Raw genomic sequence first — 27500 nt, 5'->3', positions numbered from 1 at the left:
TACATGGCCGGAGTCAACAGCATGGATGGACACATTTTTGCCGGAGTCGACGTTCCTTCAATCAACAACAAAACTTCCACCACCCCTGTGTGAGTACAGAAGCACCACGGCACTATCAGCCTGCTTTGGAGACTTTTATTTTGAAGTAAAAATCTGCACAGGACCAGAAGAACCAGGCTCAAAGAGACTTCACAATAAAAGATGAACCGAGATAATTACAGTTTAAACAATGTCAAATTTTCATGTCATCATAGATACAGATTTAACATCATGCAATGCACAATAAGTAGAGAATATAATATTTTAGCCCGTGATTCCTCTGCCATAATTCATGTGGAGTCCAACAAGGCTCGACTCAAGAGCTGTGTCCAAATTCAGGAGCCGCATCCTTCGGAGGATTACTTCACAGCAGCGCGAATAGACTGTCCCATTTCAGAAGCTCCTTCAAATGTGACCGACAAACACGACCTTCTTTTCCTGGGCAACCAAGGATCCAATGTGGGGACCGACTACAAAGGGCCACACCTTCGGAGACCACATCCTCCAAAGGATGTGGCCCCTGAATTGGGACATAACTAAGGCCCACTTCTTGATAGTCTTTATGTGTTACTGTATACTGAAGTCAATATTAAGTTTCGTCAATATGCAGATGACACCTCACTCTATGCAGCTTGATCCTGATGATTCCAGCTGTGACGTCACTGTGTGGACAACTCAAATGTTTGTTCAAATTAATCAAAAAAAGTTGAGATTGTAGTTTCTGCTCCAATGAAGCAAATAGAGGAGCTGTGAAGACTTTGTGGTTGATCTCCTGTCTTCTCCTCAGGAAGCATGTGAAGGGTCTGCTGGCCGGTCTGACTAAAGAGAAGGGGAACGCTGCCGTCGACTCGGCCTACGACGCTTACACGTCTAACTGGGGGTCGTTTCCGGAGCAGGCGGTGGTGAAGAAGACGGTGGCCGACATTGAGACAGACTTCCTGTTCCTGGTCCCGACTCAGATCGCCCTCCAACACCATGCCAACAATACCAGGTCAGATCTGATTGGTGGAAGATCCAGGTGGAAAGATAGTGGTGGTCAGAGTGTGTTTTTGTTTTGAATGTGAGAAAAGAAGCTGAAACATCACTGTTTAATCCCAGAGTGGTAAATTATACTTCATTGTATTAGACTGAACTTTATCAGCACTGCCCACAGTAAATATCAGGACAACAAAAAGCGATAGCTTGTTAAAAACACTGACAACCTCTGCTGTTCTATGGAGTCACATGACTAGCTAGCACATTAGCCAACACTGTAATCAGAAGATAGTTTGGTCTGGACCACAGTCATTGCTCTGTGCCACAAGTGCTTTATAGAAACATGGAGAAAGCTCCTGGTTCTAGACCTGAGTTTGAACCTTTGTCCAGTTCATATTTAAAAACCAGAATTCACCTGTGGTTTTCCTGTTGTTTGTCCCTCAGTGGAGCCCGTACCTACTCCTACCTGTTCAACATGAAGACTCGTATCCCAGGGTTCCCTCGCTGGGTGGAGGCGGAGCACGCCGAGGACCTGCAGTACCTGTTTGGTAAACCCTTCACCACCCCACTGGTCTACTTCCCCCGACACCGAGACCTGTCCCGGTACATGATCGCATACTGGACCAACTTCGCCAGGACCGGGTAAATGCCCAGCATGCACTGCACACACACACACACACACACACACACACACACACAACACACACACACACACACACACACACACACACACACACACACACAGGTCAACACACCTGGCTACCTGTGACTGCTCTGTCCTGGTCTTTACTTCTCCACTGATCCAAACAAGACCTCTCCTCAGTTTGGTTATGAAGGAGTGTCTTTGTCCTCTGCAGGCAGTCTGAACCGGTCTGAACCGGTCTGAACCGGTCTGAACTAGTCTCTTCTGAAGTAGTCTGATCTGATCTCAACTAGTCTGAACTACTGTCAAGTAGTTTGAACCTGGTCCCAGCTCTGTCTCTCCTCTTCCTGTCCAGTGATCCCAATAGCGGCGACAGCAGAGTCCCAGTTCCCTGGCCCCCCTTCACCAGACACCACCGACCCTACCTGAACATCAACCACAAGATCAACAAGTCCTCCATCAGGTACCTGAGTTCTACTGTGTTCTATAGCTGCCTGCTGTACTGTGCTATACTCAACCATTCTCCTGTTTCTACTGTGACTTGACTCATCTGGTCTCTTCAGCTACGACCTGAGATCACAGTACGTCAGCTACTGGGCCCAGACCTACAGCAGCCTGCCGTCAATAAAGAGAGAAGAAGAGGACGAGCCGGAGATCTGAGCGCTGCTGTTTATTTTGAACACTGTTAATTACAAACCACTGGAATTGTTTATAACTGTGTGAAGAATTATTAACGATGAAAGAAAATGAGGATTACAATGAATAAACACAAATAAAAGAGATAAACCATCAGCGAGGACTGAGGCTCAGAGCCTCCTCTCTTCTGATTGGCTCACCGACCTGTTGTTACTAGAGCTGCAGAGAGGAGCTGAGAGAGGAGATGTGAAACTACACTGAGATGTTTTTATATCTTCTTATAGATCAACACTTCAAAATAAAACACAGGAGAAGAGGAAAAAATAACAATAAAGTTACAATACACACTAATGACAATAAACCACAAGGGTAAAATATGGGACCTTTAAATAATTTAATTAACCAATCAGCATTAGCCTGAGGAGGAAACACGCTGCTTGAATGCAGGTACAGCAGGTGTGACTGTGTGATCTTCTCTTAATAAACCAAGCTGAACTCTGAACTCTGGCTTTTATTTCTGAGTAACGTCATCATCTTCAGGCCAAAATCAATCAATTGATCAGTGAGTTCAGCTCAGTTTGTAGCTGAGGTGGAAAGTAACTAAGTACATTTACTCCAGTGCTCAGCACAGTGTAAAGGAACTTGTGTTTAACTTAATGATTCCCTTCTTACTGGTCTTCATTCATGACGGCTGGAGTTACTGGTTTCTGGAGTTCGGCTGCTGCTGGATTTTTGAGGAGCTGTAACAACATTTTAGAGACAAACTTTTTTGATAATGATCCTGAAATGTTTTTCTGAAAGAATAGTGAATGAGATCTGTGGTGCTGGGACATTATCAACTCGTCATGGTGCATCAGCGTGTATTTACTGTCAGCAGTACGTTGCCATGGAGTCAGTGAGTTAACTGTCAGCTGCAACTGGAGCGCAGTATTTTATACTTATTTCCATTCAAACTATCTCATAACCAGCAGCTGAATCAGCGGTGATCAGCTGAATCAGCTGTGATCAGCGGTGATCAGCGGTGATCAGCTGTGATCAGCGGTGATCAGCGGTGATCAGCGGTGATCAGCGGTGATCAGCTGTGATCAGCTGTGATCAGCGGTGATCAGCTGTGATCAGCGGTGATCAGCGGTGATCAGCTGTGATCAGCTGTGATCAGCGGTGATCAGCGGTGATCAGCGGTGATCAGCTGTGATCAGCTGTGATCAGCGGTGATCAGCTGTGATCAGCGGTGATCAGCGGTGATCAGCTGTGATCAGCTGTGATCAGCGGTGATCAGCTGTGATCAGGTGATCAGCTGTGATCAGCTGTGATCAGCTGTGATCAGCGGTGATCAGCTGTGATCAGCTGTGATCAGCGCTGATCAGCTGTGATCAGTGTGTGTGTGTGTGTCTGAAAACAGAAACAGGTGGAGTATCAAAGTAAAAGTCTCATGTCAGAATAATGTAAATCATACGACTGGATTGTGATTATTGATGTTTTAATGTGTCAACAACTTTCATGTTGCAGCTGCTGAAGATGAGACTCATTTTAAGGACTTAGATGGAGCTGATCTCACCTGTAATAAAACATCAGGATTCAACAAACAAAACACAACAACCAGCTTTTAGCAACAATGATGGAGACACAATAACTTTAGGAATGAAATACAAATCTGGACTTTTATCTATGTGAGCTTATAAAACTCAGCTGTGTCTCCATCCCAGTAAAGCCAGAGTCCAGCATAGAGAGGCTGAGTGAATGTGGTCTGGACTCTGTGGAGGAGAGTCATGGTTTCAGAGACGCTGTAGAAGGACAGAACACCTGCTGTGTGATCCAGGTACACTCCTACTCTGGAGGACCGAGGACCTGAGACTGGAGTTCTGATGCTGTTGAACCTAAATGAAAATCTGTTTTGAAAACAATCTAACGACCAAGATTTGTCATTGTTTCCAAATAAACTTTCCCACCCTGCTCTGCTGATATTCTTGTATGAGACTGATACAGAAACTCCTCCTCCTCTCCTCTCCACCTCCCAGTAACAACGTCCAGTCAGACTCTCTCTACTCAGGACCTGAGGATATAAAGTGAATCTGTCTGGATGACGAGGATAAGACTGTTGTTGACTCCATGTTGCTTTTCTGTTTCCCTCAGATAATAACAGAACTGTGTTTGCTGTGTTTGGATCCAGTGTGATTTCCTGTGAATATTTTAAGAAGTCAGCTCTGGTCTTGGGCTCTGGTTGTGACAGTAAAACATCCACTTCAGTCAGTGTCAGTGAGACGTTTGTCCATGTCTCTGTCAGAACGTCCTGTAGTTTCTCTCTGAGCTGTGACACAGCTGCTGTCACGTCCTCAAAGTATCTCAGAGGACGGACATCGATGGCGGACGAGTCTGTAGAGTCGCTGAGTCGTGACAGTGAGGGGTAGTTGCGTAGAAAGTGGCTGTGATCCTCTGTGTGTGAGAGCTGCTTCAGCTCAGCGTCTTTCCTCTTCAGCTCAGCGATCTCCTGCTGCAGCTTCTCCTGAAGCTCTTTGACTCGACCGGCTTCAGTTTCCTGCTGGGATCTGATCTGCTGCTTCACATCAGAGCGTCTTTTCTCCATGAGACGGATCAGCTCGGTGAAGGTCTTCTCACTGTCCTCCACCGCTTCATCAGCAGAGCCGTCGATAGCCTCCACCTCCTGTCGAAGCAGCTTCACATCTTTCTCTCTGTCCTGGATTCTCTGCTGGATCTCTTGTCGCCTCAGCTGGAGCTCTCTCTGCCTCTCAGTCCTTTCTGCTGCAGCTGAGACTGTGTCGTGGCCTTTATGTTCATCCACAGAGCAGAGATAACAGATACACTGCTGATCGCTGCGGCAGAACATCTTCATCACCTCATCGTGACGAGAGCAGATGTTCTCCTGGAGCTTCTCGGAGGGCTCCACCAGCTTGTGTTTCTTTAGCTGAGCTACATCATAATGACGCTGCAGGTGATTCTCACAGTAAGAGACCAGACAAACCAGACAGGATTTAACAGCTTTCAGTTTCCTCCCAGTGCAGACATCACAGGCCACGTCTTCAGGTCCAGCATAGCAGTGATCAGCAGCAGCAGCTTGGAGTCCAGTCTTCTTCAGCTGCTCCACTAAAGCTGCTAACATGGTGTTTTTCCCCAGGACAGGCCTCGGTGTGAAGGTCTGCCTACACTGAGGGCAGCTGTGGATTCTCTTCTCATCCTCTTCATCCCAGAAGCTTTTAATACAGTTCATGCAGTAGCTGTGTCCACAGGGAAGAGCCACCGGATCCTTCAGTAGATCCAGACAGATGGAACAAGACAAGATTTCCAGCTGATCTCCTTTCTGCGCCATTTCAGCTCTCGGTGACAACGACTGTCTGAGTTTCACTTCCTCAGAACTGAAACTAGTTTGAGCTCTGATCTCAACAACATGTGTCTCTGCAGTGAACGGGGCCTGTCAGCTCTCGCACTTCACCACATGTTGGTTCCACCCATCTTCAAACTGTAGATCTGAAGGGAGGGAACAAGGAAACACATGAACAGAGTGGAGCTGGCTGTGTTTGAGAGCAGGAAGAAGAGGGAGGGGCATCAGGCTTTGACTCAGTCCAGGAAGTGGTTTGACGCTGTGTGTTTAACCCTCGGTCCGACATAAAGCTCAGAACACGACCAATAAAGACGCAGCTCTCCGGACGGACTCGCCACACACAGATAACAACAGCACAGAGTCACAATCAGTGTGTAGAGAACTGATCCCTCTGATGCAGGCGTCCGCCTCGCTGCTGTTTGTTCATGTGTCATGTGACCAACAAATATATTGATCCAGCTCGAGACAGGACGAGCTTCAGTTGTATTTGGAGATGAATCTGGTTTCAGCTGAGAAGTGATCCAGTTCTTTAGATGCAGTGGAATCACTGATGTGATGAACAGAGAAGAGAAAGTGTCAATTCTACTGATTTATTCCCCAGCAAGACTGAACATGATCATAATAATAAAAAGACCAGTAATAATAATGATGACGATGATAATAATAAAGTTAATAATAATGTTAATAATAATAATAATGATATAATAATAAAACTTTATTTGTAGATAGTGAAAAATATGAATCATTTTATTGAATGAGGGAGATTTCATGACCTCAGTCTTCTCAGCTGTTTCTAACTGAAACTGAATGTTACTCTGAGTCTCTCAAACTTTTCACTAATAAGAAACGTTTGTCATTAGTTCATTGTTTTTACTCTTTATTGAAGTCAAAGACGTTGATCACACAGAGGAGAAATACAGTGAACAAACGTCTGTAAAATGACAGAAATGATGTGAATTAACAGCCAAACTTCTCTTTTAATCATCATGACAATAATAATGAATCACATTTATTTCACATTTCTGTAAAGACAAATTACTGTTTTATTTAAACTCTGTGTTGAAGTATGACGCAGCAGTACAGCTCCAAAGAGGGCGGGGTTTGGTCGTTTTAAAGACATCTCTCCATTCGTTCTCAATGGGAATTATTTCGCCTTTTATCGGCATTTACGTCGCCATGGTTACTCGAATCGCTAAGAAAAGTCACAGCACACTGTCACGGCCGGCTCAAACCCACGACAAATAATAGGAGATGACACAAGAAGTTAAAGCAAGAAAATCTTCATTTATTTTAACTAACCCAAAACCAACATGTCAAAAACTGTGTGTGAGGTGCGGCCGTCAGCCCCTCAGCTCTGTTAGTGTGTGTGCATGCTTGTCACATTAGTGAGCGGCGTGTTGTCAGGTGGAAACAAAAGTAAGTAAGCATAAGTAAGGAGCGTGGAGAGGAGAGAGCAGAGTTCCCCCTTTGTCCTCTCTCCCTCCTCCCAGAGCCAATCAGGTGCGCTCTTGTAGTTGCTGGGAACAGCGTAACTAACGATGAGCTCACGCCTCCTGCTGGGCGTCTGCTATACAAAAGACAACCAGCCCGACAGCCGCAAGAGGCGTGGCCGTCACCGCCCCCTGCATAAAGACGGGGTGCCACCTGGGACCACGACAATCAACACACTGTCAGCACACTGCATGAGGAAGAGGAGGGGTTAATACATCACAGGGGCACGTGACAGCGCGTCCGCCGCCACGTTATCAGACCCCTTAACGTGATGTACGTCCAAACAGTAAGACCGCAACATCACAGACCACCTGATTACGACATGACTCAAGGCCCGGGCTGAAGCCGTCTCCTCTTCCATGACAGAATAGTTCAGTTGATGCTTGTTACATTAGAACAGAAGCTTACGGGCCTCTCCATCCCCCGACCATCAGATTACATCAGTACTGCACCTGCCCCGACGTGGCTGGCATCCACCTGCAGCTTAAACAGCTTCTCCACACAAGAGCTTTGACGTTCTGGAAAACCTGCTGACAGACAGGAGACCACATGTTTGGAACTGGTCTTTAACAAATCAGTGAAGGGGGCAACCACAGAAGAAAAGTTCTCACAGAACCTGCGGTAGTACCTCACCATCCCAACATCCGCATCAGCTCTTTTTTTGTTGCTGGTGTGGGAAATTGCTCCACAGCCAACACCTCGGCCTGACCGGCCTGCACCGGCCTGACCTGGCCTGCACCGGCCTGCACTGGCCTGACCTGGCCTGCACCGGCCTGCACCGGCCTGCACTGGCCTGACCTGGCCTGCACCGGCCTGCACCGGCCTGCACCGGCCTGCACCGGCCTGCACCGGCCTGCACTGGCCTGACCTGGCCTGCACCGGCCTGACCTGGCCTGCACCGGCCTACACCGGCCTGACCTGGCCTGCACCGGCCTGACCTGGCCCTGTCCCACAACATGTCCCACATCTTACTGTAGCACGAGCAAATCGCATTTTGCTAGATTACCTGTCAGGCTTGCTGCAGCCAAACGTTCAAATAACTGGTGAATGTGCAAGACATGGCTGGTCCAGCTGTCACTGTAAATTACCACATCGTATAATTAGACAGCACAACCGTCCAAATCACCAACCACCACGTCCATCAAACGCTGGAATGTAGCTGGAGCCTTCTGCAGGCCAAAAGGCATCAGCTTATATGAATACAGGCCAGATGGACTCACAAATGCAGAAATGTCCTGTGCTCTCTTTGACAATGGCAGCTGCCAATAGACTTTCAGAAGATCGAATTCACTCAAACTTCGCAGACCCCACCTCATCGATGCAATCCTCCATTCTTGGAAGTGGAAATGGGTCCGGCTTGGTGACACTATCGACCCTACGAGAATCAGAGCAAAATCTGAGGGTGTTATCAGACTTGGGGAAGCCCAGATAGAAGATGAAGGTTCACAGGTGAGTCTGCGAAGGCGTGTCCCCAAACAAACTTGGAAAACTGCTAATTAGCTCAGCCAACTCCACACGGTTTTGACAAATGAGTCTAACAAATTGTCCAAGCTTGATCAAAACCGTGAGACTCTTCCATCTCTGTCGCAGCCTCTGACTGACGGGAGGAATTCATCACCGTGCTGCTGGCTGAACACAACTATTCAGTCACCACACGCGAGTAGTACCGCTTCAACAAACTGACATGGCAAAGCTGTGACTTCTTCCTTCGCTCTGGAGTAGAAATAAAATAGCTCTCCTCTGAGATCTGCCTCAGCACTGTGAACCTGGCCTGAAAAGGTGAACCAACAATCGGTAGAAATGAATTGAATTAAAGACTGAATTGGCGCCGCTCAGCCCGTTGATCGGAAATATGCTTCATCTTCCCCTGAGCTCGAGTCAGCTTCTCTCTTGCCAGTTCCCCTAAAACAAACAGCCTATGCCTGAACCCGTTCACATAGTCAGTCAGGTTTTGAGGAGGTTTACTACTCTTAAAATTGTCCCTCAACACTGCCAACGGACCACGAACAGAATGTGCGAACACCAAGTCATTGGGACTGAACCCGGTACTCTCCTGGGTTGCCTCCCTGGCAGCCAACATCAACCACGGCAAGCCTTCCTCCCAATCCCTGCCCAACTGAGTGCAACATGCACGCAGCAGTGACTTCAGCGTCTGATGGAAACGCTCCAGTGCCCCCTGGCTTTGTGCATGATAGGCTGACGACTAAGTGCTTCACCCGATGTTTTAACACTTGCGCAAACAAATGTGAAGAAAAGTTTGACCCCTGATCACTTTGGACCAGCCTGGGGATGCCAAAGATGGAAATAAATTGCGAGACTGCTCCAACCACAGACCCGGACGTGACTGAACGCAGGGGATACGCAGCCGGATATCTGGTGGCTTGACACATGACAGTAAGTAAATACTTAGCTCCAGACTTAGAAGGACACAGAGGTCCAACACAGTCCATGATAATGTGCTCAAAAGTCTCACTAATGGCAGGTATTGGGTGCAAGAGGGCAGGCTTAATAACCTGGTTTGGTTTGCCAGTTATTTGGCACGTGTGGAAAGACCTTATGTACTCTGACACATCCTTTTTTAGCCGAGGCGAGAAGAAGTAGCGTAGAGTGCGGTCACATGTCTTCCTGACTCCCTGATGCCCTGACTGGTCACGGGATAGCCGCAAAACTAAGCTACGGAACATATCTGGTACCGCAACCTGAAACACTGGGTTTCCCACACCAAGCTCATTACAAGGCACCCATTTCCTCACCAGCACACCATTGTCCAGGAAATAGCCATGCGCCCTGTCCTTCACTTCTGCCACAGCACCTACGACCTCCCACAACTCCTTAATGGAAGGATCTGACTGCAGCTCTGCCGCCAACTCTGCACGTGAAACAGACAGTGGAAAGTCAGACAAGTTCACACATGGTTCCTCCATCACACTCACTTCATCAGGATCACCTGTTTCTATATGAACACATGAGTTTGACAGTGGTGGTGTTGGGAATCATGTTTCTGGGAAAGTACAGGTGTGGCAACACCTGAGTGCACTGTGCTTACAACGGTGAACGCCCCACATCTGGAGCTGGATCGACGCAGCAGGAAAACTCCTCTGGACTTAAATCTCTTTCCAGACAGAACACCTGCAGCAGGTGAACTTTGTTAGAACCAGAAATGATTGGAACAATAAAACCTGGTTCTATCAGTTAGTTACACGTTAGTTTTCAGGCTTGGACTTTAATCTAATTCTCCCCCTGTTCTTCTGAGTTAGGGTTTCTGGATTTAGTATCATTAATATTATTATCAGCCTTAATGAGTAAAAGTCCTGGTGTGATAAACAGCAATGAAAACAATACAGAGAAAGAAACAGAATAAACATTGAGTTTAATGACTTTACTTTATGATCATTAATCTATAGTTTTGTCTCTGACTGTACGTGGTGACTCCACCCCCCCCCCCCCCCCCGTCCAGATCTAAACAAAACGCAAAGTCATCACAGACAGTTTGAAGAGATTTTAATGCTCGACAAATTTATTAAACATCTTCTACAAAAACACGTCATAGAAAATTATTTCACTTTGTCACGACTGTGTGGACGATCAGAGAGAGAGAGAGAGACAGAGAGAGAGAGAGAGAGAGACAGAGACAGAGAGAGAGACAGAGAGAGAGAGAGAGAGAGACAGGGAGAGAGACAGAGAGAGAGACAGAGAGAGAGAGAGAGAGACAGAGAGAGACACAGAGAGAGAGAGAGAGAGACAGGGAGAGAGACAGAGAGAGAGACAGAGAGAGAGAGAGAAGAGAGAGAGAGAAGAGAGACAGAGAGAGAGACAGAGAGAGAGAGAGAGAGAGAGAGACAGAGAGAGAGAGAGAGAGAGACAGGGAGAGAGACAGAGAGAGACAGAGACAGAGTGAGAGAGACAGAGAGAGAGAGAGACAGAGAGAGAGAGAGAGAGAGAGAGAGAGACATCCTCTGGTCTTGGAGGTTCTGAATGTGTTTGTTTGGTTTTTGTGCGTGGAGCAGAAGAAGAAGAGTGAAGCAACAGGTGAACACCTCCACCTGCTGGACACACACCCTCATTACACACGCACACGCACACACACCACACACACACACACACACACACACACACACACACACACACACACACAACACACAACACACACACCACACACACACACACACACACACACACACACACACACACACACACACACACCATGTGTGTCAACATCATCACTCCAATCTTTCTGGAAAATGAAAACGATAAAATGCCTCAAGATGTTTGTTTTTCTGTTTTTCATCTTGAAGTAAACAAACAAACAAACAAACAAAAAGAGAGACAGAGAGAGAGAGAGAGAGAGACAGACAAAGAGAGAGAGAGAGAGAGACAGAGAGAGAGAGACAGAGAGAGAGACAGAGAGAGAGAGACAGAGAGAGACAGACAGAGAAAGACAGACAGACAGACAGAGAGAGACAGAGACAGAGAGAGAGAGACAGAGAGAGAGACGAAGACGTCCACTGCAGTCGTCAATTCATTTAAAACTTTTCTTAATAAAAACAGAGAAATGAAAAGTTTTGATTTTCCAGGATGATGGAGTGAGAGAATAATGACGACACACTGACCCCCCCCCCCCCCCCCCCCCCTCACCACTCCTTCTTCTTCTCATCCATAGAGACCCCCCCCGGCCCCAGGGCCACCACCAGCAGCAGGCCCCCGATCACCGACGTGGTCTGGAAGAAGTCGTACTTGAGGAAGTCGTGCATGGGTTTGTAGGAGGGGACGCTCCAGAAGGCGTTGAAGGTGAAGTTGATGCAGAGCAGCCAGGCCACCAGAGTCAGAGCCGCCAGCTTGGTCTTAAAGCCCACCGCCACCAGAACCATCAGCGCCGTGCCCACCAGGTTCTGCAGGATCTGAAACCCAGGGCAGAGGATGACAACGTGGTTCCAAACAGAACCGGGAGAGTAACGTAGTGGTAGTAATGTAGTGTAGTTTAGTGCAGCGTAGCTTAGTGTAGCGTAGCATAGTGTAGCGTAGCTTAGTGTAGCGTAGCTTAGTGCAGCGTAGCATAGTGTAGCGTAGCTTAGTGTAGCGTAGCTTAGTGCAGCGTAGCTTAGTGTGCTGTAGTATTGTGTAGTGTACACTATAGTGCAGCGTAGCATAGTGTAGCGTAGCATAGTGTAGCGTAGCTTAGTGTGCTGTAGTATTGTGTAGTGTACACTATAGTGTAGCGTAGCATAGTGTAGCGTAGCATAGTGCAGCGTAGCTTAGTGTGCTGTAGTATTGTGTAGTGTACACTATAGTGTAGCGTAGCATAGTGTAGCGTAGCTTAGTGTGCTGTAGTATTGTGTAGTGTACACTATAGTGTAGCGTAGCATAGTGTAGCGTAGCATAGTGCAGCGTAGCATAATGTAGCGTAGCATAGTGTAGTGTAGCGTAGCATAGTGCAGCGTAGCATAGTGTAGCATAGCATAGTGTAGCATAGCATAGTGTAGCGTAGCATAGTGCAGCGTAGCTTAGTGTGCTGTAGTATTGTGTAGTGTACACTATAGTGTAGCGTAGCATAGTGTAGCGTAGCATAGTGCAGCGTAGCATAGTGCAGCGTAGCATAGTGTAGCGTAGCTTAGTGTGCTGTAGTATTGTGTAGTGTACACTATAGTGTAGCGTAGCATAGTGTAGCGTAGCATAGTGCAGCGTAGCTTAGTGTGCTGTAGTATTGTGTAGTGTACACTATAGTGTAGCGTAGCATAGTGTAGCGTAGATTAGTGTGCTGTAGTATTGTGAAGTGTACACTATAGTGTAGCGTAGCATAGTGTAGCGTAGCATAGTGCAGCGTAGCATAATGTAGCGTAGCATAGTGTAGTGTAGCGTAGTGTAGTGTAGCGTAGTGTAGCATAGCATAGTGTAGCATAGCATAGTGTAGCATAGCATAGTGTAGCGTAGCATAGTGCAGCGTAGCATAGTGCAGCGTAGCTTAGTGTGCTGTAGTATTGTGTAGTGTAGTGTAGCATAGTGTAGCGTAGCATAGTGCAGCGTAGCTTAGTGTGCTGTAGTATTGTGTAGTGTACACTATAGTGCAGCGTAGCATAGTGCAGCGTAGCATAGTGTAGCATAGCATAGTGTAGCATAGCATAGTGCAGCGTAGCATAGTGTAGTGTAGCGTAGACTCACACTGAACAGGCTGAGGTCAAAGTGCAGCAGCGTCATGAACATAAGGACCAGGAGGACTCGCCCCCCCAGCTGCAGGAGGTGCTTTGGAGAACTCTGATTACCGAGGGAGGGGACTCCTGCAAACACGCTGCGAGCCTCCCCCCTGCACTCGGCCAGGAGGAGGAGGAGACCCCCCCCCAAAGACAGGTTCCTACACAGAGGAGGGGGAGGGGCAGATCACTTTAGTTTTATTTCTAGTACAAAACTTCTATTTAAAAATCTTTGTGATGAAATATTACAAATAGAATAATGTGGCGTCATCGACCTTCTACTGGACAAGTCCATATTAAACTGCAGCATTGATCCATGCTGCATGTAAGTTCGTCACAGGTCAAAGGTCACAGACTCACCTCATTAAGAACTTGAGGTCCCACAGGATGCTGTAGGCCACCGTCTGCAGGCAAGACAGGAAACAAACAGTGACTTTCACAATAAGACCCCAGTTTCATACAACACAACAAAACAGTCGGTTACAAGAAATCAATCAATTCAAATTCAAATCAATTAATTCAACTGAATCTCGTTCAGTGAGCGTGTGAGAGCGTCAGTGATGAAATATCTGTGTGGAATAAATTTAACACATTTAGAATAAAGAGGCAGATGTATTTGGATTTTGTCTAATTTGTAGTTGATTACTTTCACCAAGTTTATGACAGTTTTACATTTTTACTGCTGGGAATATAATAAATAATAATTATAATTAATTCATTAGAAAAAAATGTAATTCTTATCTTGCACTACAAATGTCTGTGTATGTAAACTTCAACATCCTGAGGGACGAAGAGACGAGCTGAGACTGAAGCAACTCATGGCGTTAATGATGTCACATTCACACTGAAAGATGAAGCAGGAAGATCTCAGCGTTCACCACATCCAAGCTTTGATTCAGCTAAACTAAACTGGAGGTTAAAGGTGTGTGTCCATGTGTAGTGTGATTATAGATTATAGATCAGCTCTAGCTTCTATATTAATACTGTGAAAGTATCAAAGCCTCAGTCCACAGAGAAATGCACACAGCCTGTATTCAGAAACTGAGCCTTAAAACCAGCCGTCAGGACTTCTGGAACTTTGTGATGTCACAACAAAGCAGTCACCAAGCCCCGCCCACCTGGACCCACCATCCAAACCTTGCAGGATTTAGTTTCTCTGAGTGTTTTTACCTGAAATCTGCTTTATTTTTATTGGATCACTCAGAAAACAGTGAGCCAATCAGAAGAGAGGCTCAGAGCCTCCTCTCTTCTGATTGGCTCACCGACCTGTTGTTACTAGAGCTGCAGAGAGAAGCCTGAGAGAGGAGATGTAAAACTACACTGAGATGGTTTTTATATCTTCTGATGGATCAACACTTCAAAACAAAACGTTGAGCTGTAACAGCGGACATGTTGAAGTGGACTCAGGTGTGTCAGGTTTACCTGCAGGGCGATGACCCCGAACAGAGCGAAGCAGGCGTTCTGAACAAAGTTTCTGCTGAGGATCAGCACACAGCCTCCTGCAGACACACACACACACACACACACACACACACACACACACACACACACACACACACACACATTTCAAACAACAACTTTAATGTTTCACACGTTAAAGTCCGTCAGTAACATCTCAATCAAAACAATAAGAGGGTGTGGGGTGACGTCATGAAACAGCGTGGGATCATGGGAGTTGTCGTCTCCTCCCGGTTTGGATTCCTTCAGTGTCCGTGGTTCAGGAAATCAAACAGACCCGCAGTTTCACTTCAACAATCAGAGACTGACAGACGCTCCTCAGGGACACAGGACGGGACGTCTCCAGTGGACAGAGGACAGGATGATATGATGTCATCAACAGGCGACCAATGAAAGGTTAGCATGATTAAAATGGATGATGATGTGATGATGTAAGAACACAACATGTAGAACACAGGTCCAGATGCTTTTAGACGCTGAGGATGTTGGTGTGTGAGGAGTGTAACCGTGGTACAAACGTGATCAACACGTCTCTGTTTAAAAACAGTGTGTGTGTGTGTGTGTGTGTGTGTGTGTGTTACCCAGCTGTCCCAGCAGGTTGAGCAGGACGAAGATGTTGGCGAGGAAGCGTCCGCAGCTCCAGGTGGAGTCGATGTACTCGCTCTGCTCCGCCCACTGAAACCACATCCTGACCCCGTCCTCCAGGAAAGTGCTGACCAGACACAGCCGGGCCACGTGGGGGAGGTAGTGCTTGGTGACCCGGAGGAACTACAGCGGGTGGGGGGGTAAAGACAGTGGATTAATCCTCTGTTAGCTCCTCCTCCTCAAAGGTTTGTGTTCATCAGGTATGAAGCTCCACGGTGCAGCAGCAGACGACAGGTGAGGTCAGAGGCGGAGTCCCGCACAGACACGTCGCTGTTATTTACTGACTGACTCCACCCACATCTGTCAAAACACTGATTTTGATTGAGTGTGATTGGATGGAAGCTGCAGCCGATCAATTATATTATCAGTTAGCTGTAGCGCTGGTGGGACGTCACACAGCTCATCATTCACCTGTGATCCAGCAGCAGAGCTGATAACATGAACCTCCAGAGGAAAGTCAAACTCACACAGCAGCAACAATATCATAAAGAAATAAAAGAAGAACAGAAACAGAATCTCAAATAAATAAGATTCATTAGAAATAATATATATAATAACATAAAATGTGTTACACACACACCTACACAAATAAAGAGTTTGGTGGTTGTTGCAGTTTGTTCTACTGTTTTATACAGATGTGAGTTCTTAGCCCGTGCTGGCCCCTTAACTCTCAATTAATGATGCAATTAATTGATCGTTTTAATTGCCAGTTAATCTGCAGATCATTTTGCCGTTTAATTGTCTCATCGTTTGATCTGAAACAGTCATGACACGTTTGTTTCATTCTGACCATCAGTCCAACACCCACAACACTCAGAACAGCCGCCGATTAATTACAGGTGCCATCGATTAATGGACTCATTGATACATTTCTCCACTGCTGCACTGAAAACACTTTGAGACCAAATCACGGAACCATGTGAGAAGTTTCCTGACGGTTTCAGTGACATCAACACATGGTGTTGAATGACAGCTGATCTGATGATCGTTTCCATCAGCTGACAGCCACAAACACAGAGCTGGTTTAAATGAGCTGTAGTGATGGAGGCAGAGGGGCAGATTGAGTCTGTGTATGTGGCAGTCTGAACACAAACATTCAACATCCTCATGAACTGCTTCCTGTACGAGCCACAATCACAGAAGCTGCAGCTGCACTTCGGTTCTGCCGCGAGGAAACGGAGTAAAACTGACTGAAAGTGCTTTAAAACACGGCCGTCAATAACAACATAACAGTGCTGTGCTTTCTGTGTCACTTTTGTTTTGTTCCGGGTCGGAAAATTAACGCTTAAACGCGCTTTGTTCCGGTCTTTGCAGGGTAACCATCATCTCACCAGACTCCGTGCAGAAAACCGTCAATTTAAGACTTTCCTGGAAGTTGTCGGTGACTCGGCCGGTAACAACTGACTGACCGACTCCCCGCCTCCTTTTCGACCGACGTGTAACCGACCTCAACCTCACATAACCACTGACCCCAAACTCTTTCCTTCGTGTTACAGTAAAACCTTACGTTTGCTTTGGAATCAGAGACAAAGAAAAATCTTCCTCTTTCGTTTCTGCGATAAAAGTCAAACCTGGTCGTGAACGTCACACCAGACTCCGTTTGAACATCTGGGATTTTTACGTTTCCTCGTTTATCAGTCGACTTTCTGAGCCGCGAGAAAACAGCTGAAGGCCCTGAACACACCATGAGGATCCACTTCTCACTTCGGTCAACAAGTGCCTTTAATACAAACCTGTTTTTGATATTTAAAAACAGAATGAAAACTTTTCTTGTGTCGCAGACTTCGCTCCGACAGTGATCTGCCTCGGTTCAGTGAACTACAGTCGATTCACCTGGATCCAAGTGTTGTGAGCGGGAATGAGGCCGGATTCACCAACACACACCGCCGCTTTATTAAAAGTGAACCGTGAACCAAGCTGAGAACTACTAACTGCCCGGGTCCCAGCCCTGTCTGTGGCCGGCTCGGGGTGTGTGTTTCCCGGGGAGAGGAGCTCACCTGGTCCGCTACGTCCTCCGCCTGGCTCATCAGGTCTCCGTGTCCCATCTTCCCCTCCGCTGTTCAGGCACTTCAGTGCGGAGAAACGGCCCAGCTCCGGTGAAAGTCCGGTGAGAAGAGTACCGGTGCTGTAGTAACGATGATGATGATGATGATGCTCGGCTGCTGCCTCCGACCCACAATCCTCTGCGAAGGGCGGGAGGGCGCACCCTGTGGGCGCCGCAGGGTAAAGCATGCCACGTGGACGGTCTTAGACTGAGACTGAAATATCTTTTAATCAATAATTTATCTAAATACATCAAATACTGAGATTATAATTCAGCTGTGATCTGTTTCACATGAGAACATTAATGTTTGAAGTAAGTGGACACACCTGCCCCACCTGTGCTTTCTTTTTTATATGTCCCTTTATTTTTCATGTCTTTTCTTTTTTTATTTTCAATGTTTTTTTCTTTTTTATATGTTTTTTTGTTGTTTTTTTTTTTTTTTCTGTGTTGTTTATTTCTTTTTTTTTTATGTTTTCTACTGTTTATGTGTTTTTTTCAGGTGTGGCTGAAAAGAAAATGTCACAAGTTATATTTGATTAATAACTCAACATTACAGTTTTTCTCAGTCGCTTTGGTTCGTTTCTCAGATCAGAATTGAAATTCTCAAAACTACTTGTTCAATCTTCACATCATTGTGTCATTTGTGCAATCAAGAAAGCAGTTTCTCATTTCTTTGAACAAGTTGCAAATGCTTTGGTTCATCATGCAAATGATTATGTTCAATTCTCTGCTGTTTCCTACATTATAAGTTGCTTATGTCATGTTGATCAAAATGTATTATAATGGGTCTCTGTGAATAGTCTCACCCCCACAACATTTAGGCATTAGTTCATTGCATAAGTCTTTACATGCAAAATGGTTGAACAAGTTGTCATAATATGTCAAACATATCTCTATACATTTCCATTAGACTTATTTTTCTAAATCTGTCCTGAATGTGTGAAGAACCAACTGGCAAGTATATATATATATATATATATATATATATATATATATATATATATATACACAATGTTAAATGTCTGACAATGGAAGAACAAGGAATTGGACGGGGTCAACAGCCAGAGAGAAGAAGAAGAGGAAGAGGAGTGAGGCTGCGTGTCGGAGGAGTTGGGAGGCAAAACAGAGGAAGAGGCAGACGAGGCCTTTCTGTATCACAATCACATGGTCTGTCAACAAATTACAGTACAAACAGTAAAAGCGTAAATGTGAATCTTGTCCAGTCTCTTGCAATCAATACACTAAGGTGTAACTTACAATTTACAATAAGTGTCATCAAAACTTTAGCCATAGTTTACATCAGAACATCCCTGCAGAGACACTGTTATATTGACAACACCACTAAGCAATTTGACTCTTATCCGTTCACAATAACACAAGGACTTGTCATCTGATGGCAGTGACATGTTCATTGACACAGTTATTTACTTTTGACAGATGAACTAAGGATTTTGAGCAAGAGACTGGCTTCTGCAGGTAATCCATGGTGTTTTGCTATTTGTACCAATTGTTTTGAGAAATTCACTTACTGTTTTGCAAATGTTGAGGATGATTCGAGAAATGTACCAAAGCGACTGAGAAAAACTGGAATAGAGATGAAAGAATTGATTGATGGATGCATCAGACGTGTGTAAACTCACACAGTACGATTCAAAGCAAACACACACAGTGTGAGCGACCTGTCGACGCTGATTGATTTAATAGTTAAATAAATTTCCAGCTGTTGATCAGTCAAGTCCATGTTCGAGAACAAAAAAATGTTTGGTGCCTCATGTAGATCAGACAGCAGGATGACATCATCATCAGTCCATCACCTGGATACACAGATGCATCCTGGGATAGTGTGAGCAGGTCAAGTCGGAGCAGGTGTGTCATCTGTCTTCATCCCTCCATCACAGTCAGCGTTTCTCCTCTGAAACACAACAACAGACACTAAGCTGTGTGTGTGTGTGTGTGTGTGTGTGTGTGTGTGTGTGTGTGTGTGTGTGTGTGTTACCTGCAGGTTGAGGTAGTGTGTGCGTGTCCTGCAGTGTGTGTGTCGAGCTGTGGTCTCTCTGTGGAAGAACTTGTTACAGAGTTGACACAGGAACCCAGACACAGGAACCACAAAACTACTTCCTGTTGAGACACATTTCATCCTTTCATCAGCTGCAGTCTGAATGATCATCATTCATTATGTAACTTTGACAGAGCTGTAAATACACATGAATACATTCAGTATACCCTGGTTCCATAAAGGCCACAGTGACAGTAGACGACCACAGGGGGGCGCCACACTCCATCACTCCTACAACAACGTACCGTATGTACAGTGAGGGTCATATTCCTCTGTGTCAGCTGTCTGCAACACACACACACACACACACACACACACACACACACACACACACACACACACACACACACACACACACACACACTTTAACATCATTTAAATTCTTGAATCTGGTTAGAAAACATCATTTTAACATCATTTAAATACTTTCCAGCCTTTTCCAGGAGCTGCATATATGAATGATAAGAGAAAACCTTTCTTTCACTCATGGTTAGTGGTTGGATGAAGCCTTTTACTATCAAACAACTGTGTTTCTTCTTTTTAAATCATAATGACAACAGAAACTACCCAAATGACCCTGATCAAAAGTTCACATACCCCAGTTCTTAATACCGTGTGTTGCCCCTTTAACATCGATGACAGCTTGAAGTCTTTTGTGGTAGTTGTGGACGAGGTTCTTTATTTTCTCAGATGGTGAAGCAGAAAGCCTCCACTTCCTGTAAATTCTTGGGCTGTGTTGCAGGAACTGCACGTTTGAGGCTCCATGATACTGAGGTCAGGAGACTGAGACGGCCGCTCCAGAACCTTCACTTTATTCTGCTGGAGCCAATCACAGGTCTTGGCCTTGTGTTTTGGATCGTTGTCATGTTGGAACGTCCAAGTACGTCCCATGTGCAGCTTCTGGGCTCATGAGTGCAAATCTTCCTCCAGTATTTTCTGATAACATGCTGCATTCATCCTGCGTCATCCTTGACCAAGTGTCCTGTGCCTCACACATCCCCAGAACATCAGAGATCCACCTCCGGATGTCACGGTAGGAATGGTGAACCTTCCTTCATAGGCCTTGTTGACTCCTCTCCATATGTAACGTTGCTGGTTGTGTCTCATCGCTCTAAATGACTTTGTTCCAGAAGTTGTGAGGCTCGTCTCGGTGCTGTTGGCGTATTATAAGCTTCTTCTTCTTGTCTTCTGGCGACTCGACCGTGCAGCCCATGTTTCTTCAGGTTCCTCCTTATTGTGCATCTTGAAACAGCCACGCCACTTTTTTTCACAGAGTCCTGTATTTCAGCTGAAGTTATTTGTGGGTTTTTCTTTGCATCCCGAACAATTTTCCTGGCAGTTGTGGCTGAAATTTGGTTTGGTTTCAACAGAATCGCTCATTTTCCACTTCTTAATTAGAGTTTGAACACTGCTGATTGGTCCTTGGATATCTTTTTATATCCCTTTCCTGTTTTATACAGTTCAACTACCTTTTCCCGCAGATCCTTCGACAATTCTTTTGCTTTCCCATCGACTCAGAATCCTGAGATCTGGATGAAAGATGCAGGGGTCTGTCAGGAGCCCAGAAACTCACTGACCTTTTATACACACACACTGATTACAAGCAAACACAGCACAGGTGAGGATGGTCACCTTAAGTAGCCACTCAAACCCGTTTGTCACCTTGTGCATGTTCTCAGGCCAAAATCTCCAGGGTATGTGAACTTTTGATCCGGGTCATGTGGGTAGTTTCTGTTGTCATTATGATTCAAAAAGAGGAAACACAGTTGTTTGACAATAAATGGCTTCACCCAACCACTAACCATGAGGGACAAAAAAGTTTTCTCTTATCATTCATATTCTCTGAAATATGGCCAAAGAAATCACAAATTCCACCAGGGTATAAACTGATGAGCACAACTGTGTCTAAATCCATAGCAATAACAAAAAGCTTCCGATTGAACAAATGACATATAAAAGTTCATTAAGGAACTTTAGAGGTTTTAGTCGGTGGAGTTACCTTTGGAAAGAGCTAGGCTAGGCTAGCTGTTTCCCTCTGTTTCCAGTCTTTATGCTAAGCTAAGCTAACTAGCTTCAATCTTCTCATGCAAGAAAGCAAATACAAGCCTTTCCAAAAGTTCAAACTATGTCTGTAAAACTTTCAGAATCAAAAAATTGAGAGCAACAAGAACATGACGACAAACCTGTCGTTCCCACACAGGGTTAAAATGTGGATTACATGTTGATGTAACATTCACCCCCCCCACCCCGATTTATTTTATACGTCAGATTATTTACAACTTTAATCTTTTTTTGTACTAAAGCAAAAGTTCAGCTCAAACAGAAACTGATTCACAGACTCTCACTCTGTGTCTCTGGACATAATAACTGTTTTTACACATGATTAAAGATTAAAGTCAGACGTCCAACCACAGATTAATTAGTGAGTGATAATTATCTGATGCTGCAGTTACCTCCAACACTTTCTCCTCTGTTCCCTCTTTTCCTTCATCGTCCCATTCCTCCTCATCATCAGCTACTTCTACTTCCTCCTCCTCCTCCTCCTCCTCCTCCTCTTCCTCCTCCTCGAAGCAGCCGACAGCGTCCACAGTGATCAGCTCCTCCTCCTGAGCCTCCTGCAGGTGCACCTGGGAGGAGACAGTGAGAGAATCAAACTCACCCTCTGCACCGCCACATGTCACAGATCAAACATGTTACAGTCTGTTTCAGGAAGTCACAGGAGGGACTCAGACCCCCCCGGTCTGAGGTCACAGAGGTGAGGGGGCTCTGAGTCAGGATCAGGATCAGAGTCAGGATCAGAGTCAGGATCAGGATCAGGATCAGAGTCAGGATCAGAGTCAGAGTCAGAGTCAGAGTCAGAGTCAGGATCAGAGTCAGGATCAGAGTCAGGATCAGAATCAGAGTCAGGATCAGGATCAGAGTCAGGATCAGGATCAGAGTCAGGATCAGAGTCAGGATCAGAGTCAGGATCAGGATCAGAGTCAGGATCAGAATCAGGATCAGAATCAGAGTCAGGATCAGAGTCAGGATCAGAGTCAGGATCAGAGTCAGGATCAGGATCAGAGTCAGGAACACAGTCAGGAACAGAGTCAGGATCAGAGTCAGGATCAGAATCAGAGTCAGGATCAGGATCAGAGTCAGGATCAGGATCAGAGTCAGGATCAGGATCAGAGTCAGGATCAGAGTCAGGATCAGAGTCAGGATCAGGATCAGAGTCAGGATCAGAATCAGGATCAGAATCAGAGTCAGGATCAGAGTCAGGATCAGAATCAGGATCAGAATCAGAGTCAGGATCAGAGTCAGGATCAGAGTCAGGATCAGAGTCAGGAACAGAGTCAGGATCAGAGTCAGGATCAGGATCAGGATCAGAGTCAGAGTCAGAGTCAGGATCAGGATCAGAGTCAGGATCAGAGTCAGGATCAGAATCAGAGTCAGGATCAGAGTCAGGATCAGAGTCAGGATCAGAGTCAGAGTCAGAGTCAGAGTCAGAGTCAGAGTCAGAGTCAGGATCAGGATCAGAGTCAGGATCAGAGTCAGGATCAGAGTCAGAGTCAGAGTCAGGATCAGAGTCAGAGTCAGGATCAGAGTCAGGATCAGAGTCAGGATCAGGATCAGAGTCAGGATCAGAGTCAGGATCAGGATCAGAATCAGGATCAGGATCAGGATCAGGATCAGAATCATCATAAAATATAAAAATAAGTCCTTATACTATGATACATAAATAAAAAAATAAAAATATGTAAGTATATGAGTTTAAAATTGCACTTGTCTGAAAGTGTCTCTGGGGTTGTGCATCAACTCCATCAACACCGGCTCTCACATGCTCAGTGTGGGTGAATGGTTATGTGATGTGTGTGTGCAGGTGTGTTAGTCTGGACAGAGATCGATTCAGTTTTAAAAAGAAAACGAATCAGCTGTGTGAGGCGGGACGTCACCTCTCACAGAGGGCGTGGCCTCCCCAATCTGCCCCACCCCCTGCTGACCTGCTGTTTGTGTTCTGGAGACTTCATGTGCTCCACAAACTTCCTGGGAGTCCTGAAGTGACGTTTACACACCGGACAGAAGGGCCGACACAGCTGTTTACACATCTGGATTAGAGACACACACAAACACCGAGTCAGCAACAAACCAGTCCAGGATCAGGATCAGGACCAGGATCAGGACCAGGACCAGGACCAGGATCAGGACCAGGACCAGGATCAGGACCAGGACCAGGACCAGGATCAGGACCAGGATCAGGACCAGGATCAGGACCAGGACCAGGACCAGGATCAGGACCAGGACCGAACAAACTTGATCCATACTGTCCTGGTTGTGACTATATTTGAATTAGTTTGATAAACCTGTTCCCATGGAAACCCTTTGACCAATAAAAACCGGTGACAGCTGTGATGTCATCAGCACCGTCTCTCACCTTGTGTTGTTTCATCCGTCGGTGGATGATGACATCACCGCTGAAGTGAGTCTGACAGGTGTCGCACCAGCGCCGAGCGTCAGGCCGACGCCCCCTGGAAGACAGGAGAAGGGTTACACAGAAGTGTGTCTGTGTGTGTGTGTGTGTGTGTGTGTGTGTGTGTGTGTTCATACCTGTCCTGGAATGTGTGTGTATTGAGGCAGATGGAGTGTGTGATCTCTTGCAGTTTCTTCATGTGCTCTGCTCCTGACATGTGTTCATGAAACACCTGGACACACACACACACACACACACACACACACACACACACACACACACACACACACGGTTAGTGTGATTGTGGTGTTCCTAATAAAGTGCTCAGGTGTGTGTTCAGGCTCCTCACCTGCAGAGAACGGCAGGTGAGGTTACAGACGTGACAGTGGAGTCCACCTGTCTGTCTGTCCGTCTGTCCAAATTCCCTGCTCTCACTGCGCTGCTGGATGGTGACCTTTAGTGACCCCACACTCTGCAGCTACACACACACACACACAGACACAGACACACACACACACACACACACACACACACACACACACACACACACGTTCACTAACAGTCATGGATGACTCTTAGGTCACACCTGAGTGAAGGGTCATCACCTCGGCTGCTCTGCTGTCCTCGCTGTGCTCTGCTGACTCCTGCTGGTCGGGGGGAGGAGCAACGCCGTCTACACACACACACACACACACACACACACACACACACACACACACACACACACACACACACACACACACACACACACACACACGCGCGCACACACACACACACACACAATAAGTATAATCCCATCTAGGAGCAGGAGAAAGTTTTGTTGTTCTGAGGTAAACTCACCTGCTGTGGAGCAGCTCTCACTTCCTGGTTGATCACATGACCCTGGGACCGGAGCAGCTGACACCTCAGCTCTGTGGGAAATACAAAAACTCTCACTCTCTGTTGTTTTTGTTGCTCGTCCATCACTGTGGTCCAGACTGAGAAATCTACAACTAATCATTGTTCGCACCTTCTCCCTGTCCTGACGCTGTGACCCCTGACCCTGTGACCCCTGACCCTGTGACCCCTGACCCTGTGACCCCTGACCCTGTGCCCCTATGAGGAGGAGGAAGTAGAAGTAGCTGATGATGAGGAGGAATGGGACAAACAGTTATCATGTCCAGAGACACAGAGTGAGAGTCCGTGAATCAGTTTCTGTTTGAGCTGAACTTTTGCTTTTGTACAAAAATAAAGTTGTAAATAATCTGAAGTATAAAATAAATCCAGCAGCTTCCAGGTGAGTGAATCTGAGTGACCTGGGTCTTTATTTTATTTTATTTTATTTATTTATTTTATTTTAATTAATTAATTTATTTTATTTTAATTTAATTTATTTTTAAATTTAATTTAAGTCCATATAAATTTTTATTTGTTTATTTAATTTGATCTTTTAAATTTAATTTTTTTTAAATTTTTTAATTTAAATAATTTTTTTTGTTTTTTGAAATTAATTTTTTTATGAGCTCGATGTAACAACATTGTTTCTCACATGACTTTCATTCTGTTCTGACGACGGCAGCTCCAAAAAATAAATAAACATCATAAATAACTCATTAACAACAATTACAAAAATAATTAAAAACAATTAACATTATCACCACAATTATGTGTTTTAAACAACATGTAGATTAGGACAAAACTAAAACGAGTCTCTGACTGACCCGTCCAGTCTCGCCCTCTTCGTCTCTCCTGAACCTCCGTCAGGTCCTGGGTCTCCATGCGCATCTCCTCTCTCTTCTTCTGTGGTGCTGGAGCTGCTGCAGAACTGCCGACCGTCAGTTCCTGTCACTGAGCCCGCCCACTTCCTGCCCGCCACCTGACATAAAAGAGAAAAAAAAAAGGATTTTCTCTTCTTTTCTTGAAATCTATTTTATTTTATTTGAACCTGGGGGGGGGGGGGGGGGGGGGGGGGTGTCTCTATTTCATCTACCTGCTGAGGTGATGGCTGTCTCCTCTGTACAGGGACAACTGGGAATCGAACCTGCGCCACACTGTGACCTGCTGCAGGTAGGACACACCTGCAGGGAGAGCAGAGCCGAGCACTGAGGACCAGACTGGACCAGTTCTAGTGAGGTCCAGTTGATCTGGTCCAGTTCAGGTCCAGGTACAGAGAGTTTACTGTAGACCTGGTCTGATGTGGTCTGGATCGAAGAAACAAAGTCTGTTTTCACTGTGAATAAAATAACCAGAAATAGCCACAATAATAACCAGTAACTAACCACGATAACAACCAGTAACTAACCATATAATAACCGGTAACTAACCACAATAACAACCAGTAACTAACCATAATAATAACCGGTAACTAACCACAATAACAACCAGTAACTAACCATAATAATAACCAGTAACTAACTACAATAACAACCAGTAACTAACCATTATAATAACCGGTAACTAGACACAATAATAACCGGTAAGTAACCACAATAATAACCGGTAACTAGACACAATAATAACCAGTAACTAACCACAATAACAACCAGTAACTAACCATATAATAATCGGTAACTAACCACAATAACAACCAGTAACTAACCATAATAATAACCGGTAACTAACCACAATAACAACCAGTAACTAACCATTATAATAACCGGTAACTAGACACAATAATAACCGGTAACTAGACACAATGATAACCGGTAACTAACCACAATAACAACCAGTAACTAACCATTATAATAACCGGTAACTAGACACAATAATAACCGGTAACTAGACGCAATAATAACCGGTAACTAGACACAATAATAACCAGTAACCAACCAAGAAAATAACAAGTAACTAACCAGAATAGTAACCGGTAACTAGACACAATAATAACAAGTAACTAACCAGAATAGTAACCGGTAAATAGACACAATAATAACCAGTAACTAAGCAAAATAATAACCGGTAACTAGACACAATAATAATCAGTTCTTCTCACCTGTCTGCCCTCCGCTGCTGTTTGACCATGATGAAGGCTGGTACCCGTTGACCTTTGACCTCTGTGCACCAACACAGACCCTAAACAGGGTGAAAAAATGTGCTTGATCATTTCCTCGGTGATAGTGACGTAAAAGTCATAAAAGTAAACGTAATAAATTATTCCTTTAGTTTGAACAAACAGTCGTCCTAATCCAGACTTTAATAACAGTTACTGTTACAAACATACAACCTAAAAACCCGCCACTTCCTCGATAAACGCGTGTAGAGAACTCCGTTAAGATATAACGAGATTTTAGTGCAGTCATCTGATCGGTTCTTTGCTGAGGCTCAGACATGACTTTCTCCTCTTTCGTGAATTAAACCCCACAAAACTGTTGCACGCTGTTTGACACCTAAGCCGAATTTAATACTGGTACTTGTAGACTCTTAAAATTATTTAGTTTGTGTTACATAAAGAGGTTTTCTGTGTTGATAATCAAACAAACTTTAAATGCGCAGATTTCTAATACAGATCTCGCACGTCCCGTGTTTAGGTGACGTTAGCAGGACGAAGCGGCTCGTCTTCTCT

General features: G+C 45.3%; 4 protein-coding genes across 8 annotated transcripts in view; 1 reads left to right on the top strand and 3 right to left on the bottom strand.

The window, feature by feature from the left end:
- LOC130169709 (bile salt-activated lipase-like) overlaps window positions 1-2795 on the top strand; it is an 11671-nt gene extending 8876 nt beyond the window's left edge. For both annotated transcript variants that reach the window (XM_056376658.1, XM_056376657.1), the window contains 5 exons: window positions 1-89; window positions 827-1030; window positions 1459-1656; window positions 2013-2120; window positions 2221-2795. The exon at window positions 1-89 is cut by the window's left edge and continues 98 nt beyond it. In XM_056376658.1, the coding sequence (XP_056232633.1) occupies window positions 1-89; window positions 827-1030; window positions 1459-1656; window positions 2013-2120; window positions 2221-2317 (696 nt within the window). In that variant the 3' untranslated portion in view covers window positions 2318-2795. The remainder of the gene's footprint in view (window positions 90-826; window positions 1031-1458; window positions 1657-2012; window positions 2121-2220) is intronic.
- LOC130169708 (tripartite motif-containing protein 16-like) lies at window positions 2313-6034 on the bottom strand. Its single transcript, XM_056376656.1, has one exon. It carries the CDS (start codon window positions 5616-5618, stop codon window positions 3960-3962), a length of 1659 nt encoding a protein of 552 aa, XP_056232631.1. The 5' UTR covers window positions 5619-6034; the 3' UTR covers window positions 2313-3959.
- A 4899-nt stretch (window positions 6035-10933) lies between these two features.
- On the bottom strand, window positions 10934-18214 carry surf4l (surfeit 4, like). The gene is made up of 6 exons (XM_056376665.1): window positions 17407-18214; window positions 15346-15532; window positions 14729-14805; window positions 13667-13710; window positions 13278-13467; window positions 10934-12019 (listed from the first exon to the last, which is right to left on the bottom strand). Exons 1-6 carry the CDS (start codon window positions 17452-17454, stop codon window positions 11753-11755), a joined length of 813 nt encoding a protein of 270 aa, XP_056232640.1. The 5' UTR covers window positions 17455-18214; the 3' UTR covers window positions 10934-11752.
- Window positions 18215-19124: 910 nt separating this feature from the next.
- Window positions 19125-27500, bottom strand: part of ciz1b (cdkn1a interacting zinc finger protein 1b) — an 8553-nt gene continuing 177 nt past the window's right edge. The window contains exons 1-14 of one of the 4 annotated variants that reach the window (XM_056376663.1): window positions 27162-27500; window positions 26931-27010; window positions 25929-26016; window positions 25660-25814; window positions 24800-24870; window positions 24565-24632; window positions 24309-24437; window positions 24097-24191; window positions 23924-24017; window positions 23493-23597; window positions 21963-22136; window positions 19755-19794; window positions 19450-19571; window positions 19125-19365 (exon numbers count right to left, since the gene is read on the bottom strand). The exon at window positions 27162-27500 is cut by the window's right edge and continues 75 nt beyond it. In XM_056376663.1, coding sequence (XP_056232638.1) covers window positions 19306-19365; window positions 19450-19571; window positions 19755-19794; window positions 21963-22136; window positions 23493-23597; window positions 23924-24017; window positions 24097-24191; window positions 24309-24437; window positions 24565-24632; window positions 24800-24870; window positions 25660-25814; window positions 25929-26016; window positions 26931-26959 — 1230 coding nt within the window. In that variant the 5' untranslated portion in view covers window positions 26960-27010; window positions 27162-27500 and the 3' untranslated portion in view covers window positions 19125-19305. Of the gene's footprint in view, window positions 19366-19449; window positions 19572-19676; window positions 19795-21962; window positions 22137-23492; window positions 23598-23923; window positions 24018-24096; window positions 24192-24308; window positions 24438-24564; window positions 24633-24799; window positions 24871-25659; window positions 25815-25928; window positions 26017-26930; window positions 27133-27161 lie in introns of those variants that run through there. The other 3 variants (XM_056376660.1, XM_056376661.1, XR_008827873.1) reach the window with 3 other exon arrangements.

Source organism: Seriola aureovittata, chromosome 5, assembly GCF_021018895.1.
Source record: "Seriola aureovittata isolate HTS-2021-v1 ecotype China chromosome 5, ASM2101889v1, whole genome shotgun sequence".
NCBI classification, from domain to species: Eukaryota; Metazoa; Chordata; class Actinopteri; order Carangiformes; family Carangidae; genus Seriola; species Seriola aureovittata.
This window is presented reverse-complemented; position numbering and strand designations above follow the sequence as displayed.